Source organism: Botryllus schlosseri, chromosome 4 (assembly GCF_051294905.1).
Source record: "Botryllus schlosseri isolate E-star chromosome 4, Bs_hap1, whole genome shotgun sequence".
Taxonomy (NCBI): domain Eukaryota; kingdom Metazoa; phylum Chordata; class Ascidiacea; order Stolidobranchia; family Styelidae; genus Botryllus; species Botryllus schlosseri.
The window spans coordinates 28,304,154-28,320,572 of record NC_137239.1 but is presented as its reverse complement, the minus strand read 5'-3'; the positions used below and the strand labels follow the sequence as shown (position 1 = coordinate 28,320,572).

The 16,419-nt window shown below is 40.2% G+C and overlaps 1 protein-coding gene across 1 annotated transcript in view; it reads left to right on the top strand.

Moving 5' to 3' along the window:
- The window catches only part of LOC145437711 (solute carrier organic anion transporter family member 2A1-like), a 50,382-nt gene that overhangs the window by 11,753 nt on the left and 22,210 nt on the right, over window positions 1-16,419 (top strand). The window contains exons 2-4 of the mRNA XM_080314990.1: window positions 3,983-4,123; window positions 7,694-8,184; window positions 12,941-13,154. Of these exons, the coding sequence (XP_080171116.1) occupies window positions 3,983-4,123; window positions 7,694-8,184; window positions 12,941-13,154 (846 nt within the window). The remainder of the gene's footprint in view (window positions 1-3,982; window positions 4,124-7,693; window positions 8,185-12,940; window positions 13,155-16,419) is intronic.

Here is a 16,419-nt window from a genome sequence, read left to right as displayed (position 1 = left end):
TCAACACACGGAGTTAAAATAATTACTCTCGGCTTTTCATGTTTTATCACAAAAATCGATCAAAATTACATTTTATGGATGGATTCGCGTTGTTTTTACGGTCCTAAGCTACTTTACAAACAGAAACATGTAAACCCGCTTACTTTCGTCTTGTAATAGATTTAGCCTCATTTCTATACTTGCGCGAATTTAGTATTATTACATGCATTTTTTCATCAGTATCGTGGTCACAAACTCGACCCATTCTGTCGGCGTAAATTGGACCAGAATATGCTATTTGAAGGCAATCCTATGGGCGATTTTATCGATATTTACCTCACTCTAACATAGCTTCGATATATGACGCCTTCACGTCGATTTTAAACCTCACGTGGTTATACTTAGGAAGATGGCAATCAATACTTACGCAGATTTACAGAAGCCGACTTAGGGTTTAATTAAGGTCAGCTTATGGCACGGAGCTGTTCATAACTATCAATCCACAATGTCTTCAAGTGGACGCAGTACTGATTGATGTACGAACACAAAACAGTGGACGGTAAAACTCAAAATCCGAAAGTTGACCACTAAACCGCGATCCTATGTTCCTAAAGGATTATCTCCAAAGCACCAACAACTAATGATTAGGGCTTGAGTGGTTAAATTTTCAAAAGTGATAAAACCACGCTCTGTAGAAGCCGTAATCCCACTAAACAAACATTGGATGCATAAGTATGTGGAATGGAATGTGGAGTTCTTTCCCACGTGCTGGATTTTTTTCTTTGTATGCATGGAAGCAATGGGATTTCGTAGCTGGTTCATGGGGTGGAATACTGTCCGAATTTAAACGCGATTTACGGCAGTGAGGGTCGAGGGAAGATCTGAAGGCTCAACACTACATACAATTGGATAATATGTTCGTATTGAAGTAAACTAGAATATTTACGGCTGACACACGGTAGGGGTAATCGTTAGCTACTAGTAGAGAATTGAACATTGTATATACTATCAATAATCGTATCGCGGGCATGAAAAACTCGAATTATCGTGGTGACCAGATGGCTTAAGCTCAATGAACTATTTTTAGATTATACACGAACTACTTTTGTTGGTACAAACTAGGTTGACGTATTTTGATGTATTTTGACGATACGATCTTTCGTTACACAATGTTCTTATCGACTCTCCATTAGTTGCTGATGATCACCCCAGACGCGTGGCAGCCAGCTAAAAATAGTTAAGTAACCTTGAACAGAGGACGTATGTTCTGATACCTTGCTCGCTCAATACCCCTCATATTTCCCTTTGAAGTACACGAGATCCATATGCATGGCATGTCGATACGTCAAACGTGTATTCGCTCATCAAAGCGATTCGGCAAGGGATTACGGGGATTGGAAATTCTCTTGCTTTGTGACTCAAATTGGCACCGCCTTTTACCATGTGTATCCACCACAAGGATTTGAAGTGAGCAACCGCCGGATAACTTTGATGGACGGCCTTAGCCACGTTAATCTGCGGCCGGGTCCTCTAATCTAATTTTCCAATCCTCTGTGCAAATTTGTCAGTGGGTTCGCGCTCTTAAGCGTATGGGAATGATCTTTAGGAAATTCTGCGCCCTGTAATAGTGTAATGGCCAAACGACGCGTTTCCAAGAACTTTTCCCTTTGTGGCGTTGCAACATATAGACCTACCGCTAACTCAATATTAATTCGGCATGGATTATTGCAACAATATACAATTGAATAATATATTCATATTGAAATAAACCCGAACATTTTCGGCTGACACTCATAAGGGGGTGCCTAATCGTCAGAGACTATCCCCCCTGTCAGCCGAAAATATTCGGGATTATTTCAAGATGAATTGAATATAGGGCCTACTACTAAATTGTATATCGAAGTTCTGGCCCTGGAGCCCCCCAAAATCAGCCTAGACATTTGCATTGTGATGCAGCTTGGTATGGTGATGCAACAATGCTGTCTAACTCTTGCTCCTGAGCTGCAGTCTCGTTTTGCTGGACAGCATTGCAGCGTCCCAGTGCCAAGTTCCATCACAATGCAAAATTCGAGACTGATTTTGGGGGGTTCCAGGGCCAGAACTTCGATCGAACCAGAATAAAATTCATATTTTCGTAATCAGTACAGCAGCAGCTTTCCATTGAACACCGTTTTATAAAATTTACCCCTCGGCAAGCCGGTCAAAAATGGCCGTAAAATTGCCTTTGGCCAAATGGAAGTATGATGTAACCTAAATGCAGTGAGCCGTTCAATCTCGCTGTGTCCACGCCATTTAAGACACTATGGTGTCATCGTGTCCTAAATGGTGTGGTTACAAGCACATCTCACGGCTCAGTGAAATTGGTCTAAGTCACACTTTCCATTTGGTCGAAGGCAATTTGACGGTAATTTTTGACCGGCTTGCCGAGCATTAAATTCGATAAAACGGGTATCAATCGAAAGCTGCGCTGTACTGATTGCGTAAATATAAATTTTATTCTGCTCATGGTCCTGGAACCCCCCAAAATCAGCCTCGAATGTTGCATTGCAACGGAGTTTGGTATTGTGACGCATCCATGTCGTCTGAGCAGCTCAGGAGCAAGTACGCACGAGAGTGAGAGTGTGAATGCTCAATCGGTTGCGCAACAATGTCCAATACGTTTGCGGTTCGCACTGCTTCTCACCTGCTCCCAAACGGTATCGTTGCGTCACTATACCAAACTCCATTACAATGCAATATTCGAGGATGATTTTGGGGAGTTCCAGGACCATGAGCAGAATAAAATTCATATTTACGCAGTCAGTACAGCGGCAGCTTTCGATTGATACCCGTTTTATCGAATTTAATGCTCGGCAAGCTGGTCAAAAACTACCGTCAAATTACATTTGACCAAATGGAAAGTGTGACGTATACCAATTTCACTGAGCCGTGAGATTTGCTTATGTCCACACCATATAGGACACTGTGGTTACACGTATATCTCTTTTTCAGCAGTGATACTGGTATACCAATTTGCGAATATGCTTTCACTCAAGGGCCCAATGCGTTAATGTCATACAAACTTGCTTTTCGCATACCACTTTGCATTGAGTGTGACAAAAAAGGTTCACCGGAGGTTGAATTATTAACACTTACATACATGCTTGTCATTCACGTATGGTAACAGAGTAATTATTCATGTTTTACATAACCGATCAGGACAGATTAGCACTAATTGGTGATGGGGGAAGTCAGTTTGTCTCGACATTGAAAATGGTGTTGTCACTTACCGGTAATATTTGCGGTCGTGGGCAGCGATCTTGCAATCTCAATATTTGAAATTGAAATCATATCGCTGTCTTGACTTTCAATTCCAAGTAAGTCTACATATCTTGAAGGGAATTCAGCATATACGCAAACACTATATTTTTCTGCTGTTTTGATTTCAAGCCGTGCGGCATCTGTAGTCATTTTTGCCAATGCAAAATTACGCCCGAGGTTTTTTATGCAAAGCTGGTTAATAGGGTTGTTCAAAAATAATTTTTTCCCATACCCATTGATAAAATTGTTAGGTCGCCTAAAAAAAATCGCAGACCAAATTTTGCTCGATTTCAAGAGCTAGATGTGGAGCTATAGCAGTTGAAAATTTCGAATATAAAAAAATTCTTCAAATTTTACCGTCGCTATGAAATAATTGTATGAGTTGTATACAAAAACTCTGCAAAACAAATTTGGCTCGATTTCAACTGGTAGATGTGAAGCTGAAGGAGTTGAAATTTTGCTAATTCTTGCCTAGCTGCTTGGTATAAGGACATACAGTTCCAACCAGCAAAGTAGAAAAGTATTACAATTCGAACATTACATGCAACAATTTAAACACTTGAAGGCAACATTTTGTCATAATCAAGTTTTTTAATGTCGAAAATTGTCAAAACGTACATTTATTATTGCAAAATCCTAAGTTTTGGGTCAAAATGTAATCGCCCTAACAATTATATAATCGGGCGCTCTGTTATTTTCGCAGGTACAGCAAGAGCGCTTTGACATCGATCGAGAGGCGGTACCGTCTCAGCACTTTTCAAATCGGGTTTCTGCAGAGCTGCTTCCATTTCGGGAATCTCAGCGTGATTTTGTTTGTCAGCTACTACGGATCGAAATGGAACAGGTGCGGGAGATTGAGTAGCAGGATTAGCGGCGACTTATACTTTGATCCATTGTGCACGTCTTGTGACTTCTTCTATGGGATTATGACGTCATTTCCTTGGACTTGGACTAATTAGGGCGAAATGCCAGAAATCTAATGCTAATATAATTTGTGAAATGTCTCCAAGCTCTCGTTTTATTTCTAATCTAACTTTGCCTATCCTTAAAATGCCACAGCTTAACTGTTAGAAAATTTTCATCTTTTCCGTATTAGAATAGAGGCAGAATTATAGCTGCGTATTTTTTCCAAAGTTATATTGAAATTAGAATTGTATCTCAACATTGTTTTTTGAAATTAGATTTGAACTAGAATTATTGGATTCGCGAAAAATTTGGCATCGAATATCTATCAACTCGTAGTACAGTCACGTAAGCGCGAGAATGGCAAATGTCTGCACAGCAACCTTGGCTCGTTTGGCACAATACAGTTTTCCTGTAGCATTTACAAGAAAACCAGAAATAATTCGATTTGAATTTGATTTACACGATAAAATCATTTCACAAATTAGATTAGAATTAAATTTCCGACCTTTTCTCTAATTAATTTAGTTATCTAGTTGTCCAAGTCTGCATTTGCCATTCTCGAAAATGAACTATGATTTTATATTTAATTCAGAATTTCATTCAATTTCCAAGTATTCGCAAATTCTGCTTGGTCCAGATCTGTCATATCCGGTTATTTAGTTTGAACGTATCGGAATTGAACGCTAGTTATAATCCTACTGCTGTAACGGACCCGAGTCGGATTGAATTAGGTTTTGTCTATTTCGCGAATATTTTGTATGAGAATCGCTTTAAAATTCGAGACGACAGATGTTGAAAATTCGTTGATAATACCCTTAATACAACCAAATACTCCGTTCAATTGAAGTACTGTAATTCTTCGGGGATGGCAAACATGTTATCTTATATAATGCCAAGATTTCCGTTAAAGGCGGATGTAATTACATGTCCCAGTCTCACTATACATATAAAAGGAATAAGCCCAAGAACACATGCTTTAGGGGAGATGTGGTACCGATGGATCAAAAATTGGAAAATGATCGCTGGCCCCAAAATGTTCAGCCGAAAACAGCAGGTCTTTTGCTGGCTCAGCACTTTGATATAAGCTCTGCCTATCGCGCACATATACATGAATATCCGTCTTTTCAAAAAATATTTATGGATGTTCAAAATTTGTTGCTCGAACGTGTCATTGGTCCCCACCCGGTGGGTCCAATGGCACACGACCCGGGGACCTATGACACATAAATCCTAAATACCTCAGATGTGACAACTTTTCTTGCTCAGTATTATAATCTAAGCTACAGTAAGCCAAAGAAGAATGTTTGATCGCAACCGTCAAAAAATAGAATACATATTAACTCAAATGTTGTCATAAAATCACGTTTCGATTTAGGGTCGGACTTATAAATTTGAGGGTACATACATATTGCCCGAAAATCGACAGTGTGACTTCCAAATACCTCGTTATAGCGATAAAACATCACGTGCAATTATTACATAAAGATTTTCTATACGTAGGCATTTTTCATTTGTTTTATGCTTAGTATGCTTGATTATTTTGGTTGATTTGGCTATTGTATCATCGGTCCCCACCCTACGAATTTTATACATGAATCGAAAAACATTCTACTCAAGGAAAGTACTGAAATAATAATAGGTGCCATTATATAGCCTGATACAAGCCCTACACTTCACAATAAAAATGATTGCTGGTTTGTTCGTGTTGAAGGTTACAAAGAAAAATGTATATGTCGATATAAATTTACTTTAGACCCCCCAAAACAAAACACATCTGTGAGAGACCCCATAGCTCGCGCACGTCGATTTTTTTTGTATGTGAGGAAAGATTTTGCCAGCAAGCAATTGTAGACAAGTTCACGGAGAGTAATCATGGAATTATCACAGAGAATTTTCAAAGTATTTTCGGTCCCAGTGATCCAACGGTACCACATCTCCCCTACGTGTGTATCCCAAACTGTATTTCATCTTCCCGCGAATCCGGTCAACCGAAAGCTCTACAAATGTGTACCAACACCAGCTAATACCCAACTGTAAGGTAAAGCCATTTGTAAACATTCCAGGATCAAGTTGCTGAAATTGCATTCCGAATGTGGTGTAGCCGTAGTCAACATGTAGTTTCAGATTTCCTTTTACAATATACATTACTCCTAAAATTTCTTGGCACAGCATTCAGGTGGTGAGAATTATTGCCCACCCGTGAGGTTAAGCTTCCGCGAATTCGCACATTTCAAGGGATTTTCAACTTAGGTTTGCGATAAGGCCTTATCGAAAATCGTTATTTATGTGTGTTCGGGACATAGTGCGATCTTATCTACTGTGTAATCTTAGGGTGGATTGGATCAACCCGTGTTCGCCGATTAAACGCCAGTAATCAGCTGATTTACGTTGCGCTGATGACGATTAGTGACTAATCAGAAATTTTAATCGACCAAATGTCATCCGCCGAGAGAGGTGTCTCGGAAAGTTAATCGGCTGTAGGTTTAAACCTTGAATATCGCATTCGCAAGAAACGATATATCCATATCATTACTCAATCTATTCCACTTTAAGCTTTTCGGGTGGCTCTCACCAAGAGCCAACGTCAGTGTGTATGCGGTTTACTAAATTAGAAGTATACAAAGAAGTTTGTCCTTGTAAGGAACGCAGTAATTACAAGTATATACAGACTAACGAATCACATTTAACAACGCAGCAGCTAACGATAACAGAGACAAATTCAACTATAAAAATAACCGAATATCAACCCAATACTAATAAAAAGTTTCATGAAGCGGATTTTGCCTGACGGGTCACATACTTTCAGCAATGCAAAATGACCAATGACTCTATGAATAGGTGCAATTTTCGAAAAGATATCCAGTCGCAGTAATGTAGGGCTGAATTATAGCTACACAGTCTTTTCCAACTTCGATTGAAATTACAATTTCAGCTACAGTCCTTTCCAAATTAGATTAAAATTAGAATTACAGCTACATTTTTCCAAATTAGATTAGAATTAGAACTACTGAATTCCCGAAAACCTGGACATTGAAGGAAGTTCAGTTCATATCAAATCAGAGTTCAGAGTTCATTCGCGCCAGCACGAAAATGGCAAATGTTTATACACTAGCTCGGCTCGTTTCGCATTAAACAGACTCCTGTTGTATTTACAGGAAAACAGGAAATTACATCACACAAATTTGATTAGAATTAGATTATCGGCTTTTCGTTCCATTGTGTCTAATTAGACCACTAAACTTACGTAGTTGTTACGTCTGTTAGTTATGCTGATATAGCGAAATTTGGTCAACAAGGTCATGTCGACAGTGTCGACTTGTGATGTACAAAGTTTTTTCCAATTCTTTACTAGTTGCTGACGATTACCCCTGACGAGTGTCAGCCTAAAATATTCCAGTTCATTTCAATATGGATATATTATTGGATTGTGTATTGCAGTACTGTAGTCTATTGAAATAGCATTTTCTCGAGAGACTGCTAATCGACGGCTGCATTATTCATATTTCAGGCCAAGAGCAATCGCCATAGGATCGTTCCTAATGGCTTTATCCAGTTTCCTGTCCGCCATGCCTCAATTCGTGGGTTCAAGATACAGCGTTTACAGTATTGAGTCTTCCCGAAACCTAACCGGGCCCGGATACACACAGAATCCTGATATCGGCGATCTTTCCGATCACAACACCGGTATAAACTCTGGACCCGTGAACCTAGCGATGCGATCGGGCGACACGCTATGTGTACAGCGCGGTCGTTACGGAGACTCCGATTTCGGGATGTTGACATCCGGAGGCGTTCCGGAGACAAGAGATGCGGTTAGTGACGTCACATCCGGTCAACTCGCCGCATCCCGGTCGGACTTGTATTGGAATGACGCGAGCTTGTATCTTTTCATTGCACTGGGGAGTGTGCTAAAGGGTATGGGTCACTCGCCGCTGCACCCGCTCGGAATGTCGTATATAGACGATTTTGCTACTCCGAGGAACTCTGCGGTTTATATCGGTGAGTATGTTTCCGATCTAAAGAAAATCTCTGCTTTTTCAAATTATATAGAATCAAAATTGATTGATATGTATAGTTTTCTCCAAATCAGATTAGAATTATAATGACAGAATTCGCAAAAAGTTTGAATTTGCCTTCAATTACGTGGTAGAATGAAATACAACAGCCAATGGAATTTACAGACCCGCCAACAGCGTTCTGTGCATAGTGTAACTTAACTTGTTTGCATTGAGGCGCGAGACGTGTTGACTTGTGGGCTATACAGCCAGAGCTCGGGTTATGTCAATGTTTGGATGGTCAGTTTGGTTACTCACAAAGACTTTCATCCATTGCGCTGAGCCCCGCGTTCTCACAGACAACTCCAATGAACTTTCTGAGTGTCGTGTATCACCAACAGAGGCGGTCAGTAGGGATGTTCATTCTGTTCCGGCTTCCAGGGTTTCACTGCTTAAATTGCTATAGGTTGACTACAAAACGTTGCACTCCAAATTTGGCCAAATTCCAACTGGTAGATTTGAAGGCACACGAGTTTGGATATTTTGAATTTAATATAATTTTTTTTATTTTAATTTTGTTGTCTAATTGACGCAGTTGCCAACCCGTAGAAGCAAAGTTATTCAAGTTTTTCATTAATAATTCTGGGATTACCCACCGTCAATGCTAATTTTGCAAATCCAAAATTTCCAACTGCAATAACTTCGCTTCTACCGCGGTTGGAAATGAGACAAAATTGTTATACATCGTTCTTTTAGACAACTTAACAATTTCATGTGGTTGGCAATAAATTTGAAAAATGTAGATATTCTGCTGACATTCGTCAGGGGCAATCGTCAGCAGCTAGTTGAGAATTGGAAAGAGCATTGTATAGCAACAATCGTGCCACCACATATGATGTCGCCGACATGAAATTTCGAATAATCGACGCGAACAGATGGCTTAATCTCAATGTACAATTTTTAGATGGTACACGAAGTCTTTCTGTTGACAATAACCAGGTTGGCGTATTTTGATAAAAATCGACTCCAAAGCACACAAATGAAACGGCCTCTCCCGACGACGCGAAATCTGTCGTCCCGAATATTTTTCACCCAAACGCAATCATCCAACGCATGGTTGCCAATGGCAGAATTCGTGGGCTTTGCCTGTCCTGAATTGAGCTTCGGGGGATGAGTAATTTTTTTGTGAAATCCGAGAATCCAGTCCCCTTGTTTGGTACGTCTTTGAGAGCTGTCCTATAATAATTCGCCTTTCGGACGCACTTTACCATTGGTTTGACGAAATGAAAAGTTAAAATTTCAAAGCGCCGCCGAGCCCGTCGAATTATTTCATCCGTGCTTACGATCGCTCGATGCATAATGCATGAGATATTACGTTGATTGCGTGGGTCGTCAGCGAAACATAAGTATAGTGGATGGCACTGATGTATGTCGCGTTTTCCAGCCGGCCATCAATAATTCATCGACGGAAAAGCATTGTGGTAGAATGAAGTCAATTATTATGAAAGATTGGATGGTTTTTCGTTGAAAATTGACGGACTTTAGCGACGGATGTGGGCAGTTACAGAAATGATCTTTGTACAATAACAGTGGGTATATACACTTGATCACGTATAAATCTGGCGTATAGACACTATATCTTTACAATAATCGTAATCGTATCGTACAGTCGAGTCCGCTTAATACGGACACTTTCGTCCCGCTCACTTTTGACCGAATTAAGCGGAAATCAAATTTTCGTTTCACGGTCACGCGTAAAGGAAGACAACTCATTGAAAACACGGTGGTGATACGTAATAAATGAATAGGAGCCGAGGTCTACCACAGCGATTGGCATTGACCGCATAAACGCGCAAAAATGAGTTACACCTTCAGATTAGTTGTATCATACTGTTTTTCGAGAATTAGAGCAAACTAACAATTCACAGATTAGGCTAGAATAGGAAATACCGATATTTTGCACTAATCAGTCTAATTCTGTGGTTCCCAACCTATTTCGACTAATCGCCCACTTATCAAGCTTGTCACAAATCCCCCGCCATATTTACGGAGCTGAAAAAGAGAACATATACACGGGAATATATCACCTAACTGTGATCGCTGGTGAATTAATTAAAAAGGTCATTTTCCCTAGCTGGTGCTAGGAAAACCGGTTTACACGACTAGGCCTACCCATTTTTAGTCAACTTTCGCGTCATATGCAAAATAAGCCGGCTTCACGTGTATTTTGGGCTCTCTTAATTAAATACTCACTGGACGTTCTAACATTTTCGCCCCCTTGTTTCCCAAAATCGCCCACTCCGGGGAGGGGGGGTTTCGCCTACGTTGGAATCCAAGGGTATAATTTGACAACTTATAGCATGCAGCTATCCTATAGTCTGGTCAGGGGAATTCTTCTCATTCATGATACTGGGATACATTCTGTTATGCGTTACTGCGTTATGGCTCATGCATTTCCGCTGCAGAGAGTATATACTATATAGTTCATCAATAATAGTGCACTCGTCTAACACATGTTGCAGACATATTTCCAATTCGAAAGTTTGCCAGTATATGGTCTGTGTAACTCACTATTGTAAGCTGCGTATGAAGATTTCTGTCGGTGATCAGAATATTGAAAGGTATGATTGACAAATGTTCATGGGCGTCGCGATAAGGGTGACGTACTTCAAGGAAATTGAGCAATGATACCTTCTTCTCATACAGGCTAGACGTAAGCCATCATTCATCGGACTAGATAAAGTATTAATGAGCGTGTCTGGCAGATATAATCTGACTGATACTATCTGTTTATGGGTGGTAATTACCTCCATGGCAATCTAATTTTACGTATTAACTCCTTGAGAATATGTTGCGATTATGTTTCATATCCGCTTCGCGTCAGTACCGTCCTATAAGAGTACACGTGCCGTAATCGTAACAGTGGTCGATCTCAAGCACCACTTATCAAGATTAATTGCCCTGCGATTCGTGACCTTTGTTCGTGTAGGTGTTTCTTACAGTGTGTGTTTCAATTCGACCCGTGAACTCCAGTAAATACCGTTAATTTGAGGGGATAAATCGTGACATTGTCAGCCAAGACTCTACGGAGCATAGTTGAGACAACTATAATATTTTCAGCTGTGTTTAATTAAATTAAAATTAGAAAAATAACTACAACTTTTTACAAATAATATTAGAATTAGAATTACTGAATTCGCAAGAAATGGAAATTGAATTAAAATCCTATGATTAGAAAGAAATGCAACAAAAATCCAGATCTGCTGATATCAAATCAGAGTTTATTGTCATGATCATGAGAATGACAAATGTCTGCACACCGAGCTCGTCTCGTTTCGCACTATACAGTTCCCCTGTAGCATTTTCAGAAAAAAAAACATAAATCAAGATTAGACTTAAAATTATAGCTAAGAAACATTTCACTAATTAGATTGGAATTATATTACCAGTATTTCGCTTTAATTAGTCCAATTTGACAACTAGCTGTCCTGGTCTGGTTACGAGCCGATTATTATTTGCAGTCGAGTAGAGTATCTGCCATTATAAACGCCGCGCACGAAACATAAAACTTGAAATGCAAATTAAATATTCTCAAATACCATTCATATGAATAATATTCGTATTTGCGAACCCTAGTTATGTCATGTAAATCATGGTGGTCTGCATTCCTCCCAAATTCACAATTCCGTCGTTGTTACCTTACGTAACCTATGATGTGGTGTGCCATTGCATTTCAGGCGGTATTGGGTCAAATTGATAAGCATCTGTCATCGAATTCCGTAGCTGCCAATGTCCATTAATGGGGGCAATTGTATACCGAAAAATTTCTTTCGTTTGATATGCATTGGTTACTTTATTGTTTAGTTTGAGGAAACTGTGACCAGATTGTTTTTACAGCTAAGGTGTTTATGTTCCTCTTCGCTCTATTGCCGCCGGAGTTTTTGTCATATCATATCGGTAGGAATGATTCGCGTGGTTATGTTGAACTTAAAGGTCGTGCCCCCGCCCACAGTCAGAAATTTAAAAAAGGATGCATAATTAAACGGGCATGATGTTTTGTACATATGTGCTGTACATAAAAGCGTGGTTTGACGCAGGCAACGCAAGACATTAGTTTTGAACAGCGGTTATGCAATAGAGCCTGTTGGTGTTTACTATATACTGTACGTGTACACTTCTGTCAAACGCCTTTGAATAATAACGCAAAGCGGCCGTTTTTCGGAGATAACTTAATGAGTTTCCGTCGAAAAAAATACGTTATGAGCTATCGCTTGACCTCAGATATGCTGAAATTACATACTCATCCTATGTTTTGTAAACTCGGTGCTGTAAATGGCCTTGACCAAATATGGTGATTTCTGAGTATACTGATGTTACATAACACCCTACGGTCGCTGTTGTCCCAAGCTCAAATCGGAGGTAATTGGGGAGTGTTGTATAATGTAGATACGCTTGGATAGAATAAGTTTAGGCAGTTGAGATGCTTGAAGAGCTTCTTGTGGAGGTACAGAACCTAATATACAATTGAATAGTATATTCACATTGAAATGAACCCTGATTATTCCAAATTCCATGTACGTGACGTCATATTTTGTGATACGATTGTTGATATAAGCTCTTTCGAATTCTCTGCCATCGCAGTCGCTGACGATTACCCCCTAACGAGTTTCAGCCGTCAAATCTATATTTAAGTTCTGTAACTACAATAATATATTGTGGATCCTTTGGACCGCACGCTGAAACAATCTTTTCTGTTACAGGGGTTGTATCGGGACTCTCTCTTCTCGGACCTGCGTTCGGATTTATTCTAGGATCCATCACCACGCGCCAGTGGGTGGACGTGGGGTGGGTCGACGCGTCCCAGGTCACCATGAACCCACGCAATCCAATGTGGGTCGGGGCGTGGTGGATGGGGTACTTGGTGACAGGGTGTCTGCTTCTGTTCGCCACTGTACCCCTGTGTTTCTTCCCAAGGTTAGTGAATATGATTTTATCTGTCGGGGCTCTTTGCAATTATACGAATCGTTTGCATGTCCTGTCCAAGCGACACCGATGCGCTGCTGCAAATCATCGATTATGCACTTGGTTTCGTTGAAAAACTAAATTCTTACTGAGAAAGATATAAGGTCCGGATTCAGCAATAATATGTAATGTAACAAATTCTGTTTAAAAGGTTTTCTTCGTATAACTTCCACAATCTACGTACAACTGGTCTAGAACGAGCTCCAGGCTTCTTAGAGACAGATTCGTACAATACTTTAGCCCACGAACTCTACATTACGATTTCATACGGAAAAATACGTTTACGTTTCAAATTTCGAAATCAATTAAAAATTAGATGTTTCATTTCTATAATTTAAGTAAAAGGTTCACACTTCTTGCATTTGGGTTGCACAGATGCCGATTTGCCACTGATCGGAGAATTTTAATCGGACGAATTTGAACCGCCGATTGAGGTGTCTCAGACAGTTAATCGGCTCTCCGATGCCGCAACATGTCTCGCAGATCAGTCTGAACATATCACATGTCCTAGTGACGAGACAGTTAGAAATATATCCCAGACATGATGCCCGAGTGGCCAGACAGTCCGAACATACCCCATGCATAATATCCGAGTGTCCACATAATTTAACTTACAGTTGGATCCGTATCTGTGCAACACAGCCATTGGGTGACCATACCAGCGAATTAAATTATCCCCGATTGAGTTTATCGGAGATTACTTTTCGATCGGCATCTGTGCCATCCGCCCTAATATATTAGCGGACCGGAGGTTGAGAACCACTAGATCACGTGATATTTACATCTACTGGCTGCTAATTTGTTTACCGAATCTTGAGATTAACATACATATAATCATCTCACTTGTTATTGTTTCACGCATTCCACTCGTGACATTGTTGCCAACGAAAACTGGGCCGTTTCTGTCACGTTTAAAAACCACGATCCCCATGAAACACGGTCGCTGTGGGATTACCTCAAAGCGCGCGGCTCGGCAAAGCGATGCAGCCTAGAATTACGCTGGTAATCCGCACACCGCAGAAGCATGATTTTGGAAATAGCGTGGCCCGGAGGTACCCGTCTGTAAAGATATAGAGCAGCAGTAAATAGTGCCACAAGCGTCAACATGCGTTCAGCATGTGTACACCAAGGTTGTTCAAGAATAACTTTTTTTTTCAAATTTTTGCGGATAATTGATGTTTTACACACCAAATGTGGCTCAATTCCAAAGAATAGAACTGAAGCTATTTGAGGTGGAAAATTTTGAATTTATTATAAAAATGGTTTAAAATTTCAAATGTTACAGTCCACCCCAATGAATTGTCGTATATCTTATTGTAGGTAAACGGCACATTTAGGCACCAAATTATCAAGAATTACGGACAGCCAAAAATTCCGAGTAGACTAAAATTTGGAAAGCTGATGACAAAAAAACTATAGTTTATAGTTACACTTTTCATCATTGTCCTATGTCCTTTTACGCCCCCCTTAAAACTAGTCCGCGGTCCCGTAATGGGTCTATTTCAAGAACCTACGCGATATACCCTTCCTAGTGGTTACTATCGCTAACATTTCGCCGTCTTAACGGTTAAAATGGATCATCGTAGGGCGTGTGGAGGTGTGATTCAAAATGGCGAAATACACAATAATGGTAACACGAAATTTACGGGTCGGTGGTGGGTAACGCATACTGTCTAGAAATAGCAACATTCGGTATAAAGGCGATAGGCTTATGCTGACGCATTGCATACATTTCGTTGACTGATATATTGTAAATTGCAATCGAGCGAATGTAGGATTTTGAATTCCGAAATCATGAAACTCTCAAGATGCTAACACCCAATTAACCCAGCGTTAAATCCGCCAAACATCTCTGCCTGCACTTTGAAACACATTATATACCGTAAATGACCCAAACAGCATCTGACAGCTTCAAGTACAGTTTCAGGACTCATTGAATGCGTCGTACATCAGCGGTTCTCAAGCTTCTTGGCCTCGCGGACCGGTAGAACTTGAAAACCATTGTTGCAGACCGGTGAACCTTCAAAAATAAAAATTGGCCCTAACTTTTATTACAACCCATGTACGCAATTCAAATGTAATACTGGAAACTTCCTTTAATACTGCCTTTTAAATGAGGTGGCTGGAATAGAACCACATGGCGCTCAACAATAGAGACCGAGCTATCGCAACGCGGGCTATCGCTCGAAGACGCCCACGACCGTCCACGATGGAGGCGCTTAATAAGGGCCGAAAACTCATTATCTTGATGTTCGTTTGTTTCCTGTTTTCTTTTGCCCTTTTATTTAATTGAAAGACGATATATATATATTTTAAATGAAATATATGTGGTTGAAGTTTCTACAAGGCGAGGCTCGCGAAGTCATCTTAAAGACCAATAACTAAATTGTGATTGTTTGCTGTCGTTTGAAAGAATTGCGACTTTGGTATTTACTGCAGCCTGTATATTATTGTATTGCCAAGTGTTGCTTAATTGCACTGTCGAAATTTAACGAAGTTTGTTCAAAAGTATCCATAGCTTCCACGCATATATTTTCCAAAACGATTAGTATACTAGTTTTAAACAGTTTCGTACAACACTTGCACCATTGTAACGTACACCTAAAGTGCACCATGAGCTCTCTGTTGCACCGTGCAGAATATGCGTCTCAAACGTTTAAATTAATTTACAATTTTCTATTTTATTGCGTTCCAACTTATTTCATTTTATAATTGAGATATAAAATCCTGATATATTTGGCGGCAGGAAACGGTTGAGAACTACCGTGTAGATAACCCAGCCTCTGAATGTTGATTGTATACGCAATCCATCATACGTCTCAACGCCTGTTGTGACATGAGCCTCAAAAGTGTAAGGCCGGTTCCACTCCGTTACTGAGTTAATCCAGAAGGCTTAGAAATAGATCAACTGCGATTCCTGATCAATCACGCTCGCTGATATTTGATACCATGTATCTTGTAGGGCTTGATAAGGCCATTTGTTCGCCCAACCGCGTTGACCTTGATCGTTCCCGAACCACAGATTCACGAGTGCGGTATTTTGCATTCGATACGGGTGATGCATCATTGTGTTGTATCGTAAATGAGTACAATTTTCGCTCTATCGTGTCCGCCTTGTGCTTTCCGTTTTGTGTGCAGCGCAATGCTGGATTACGGTAATCTTCGCGGGTATCTGGGCGATTATGGATCGGATTTGGGCATATTTGCAGCATTCTTG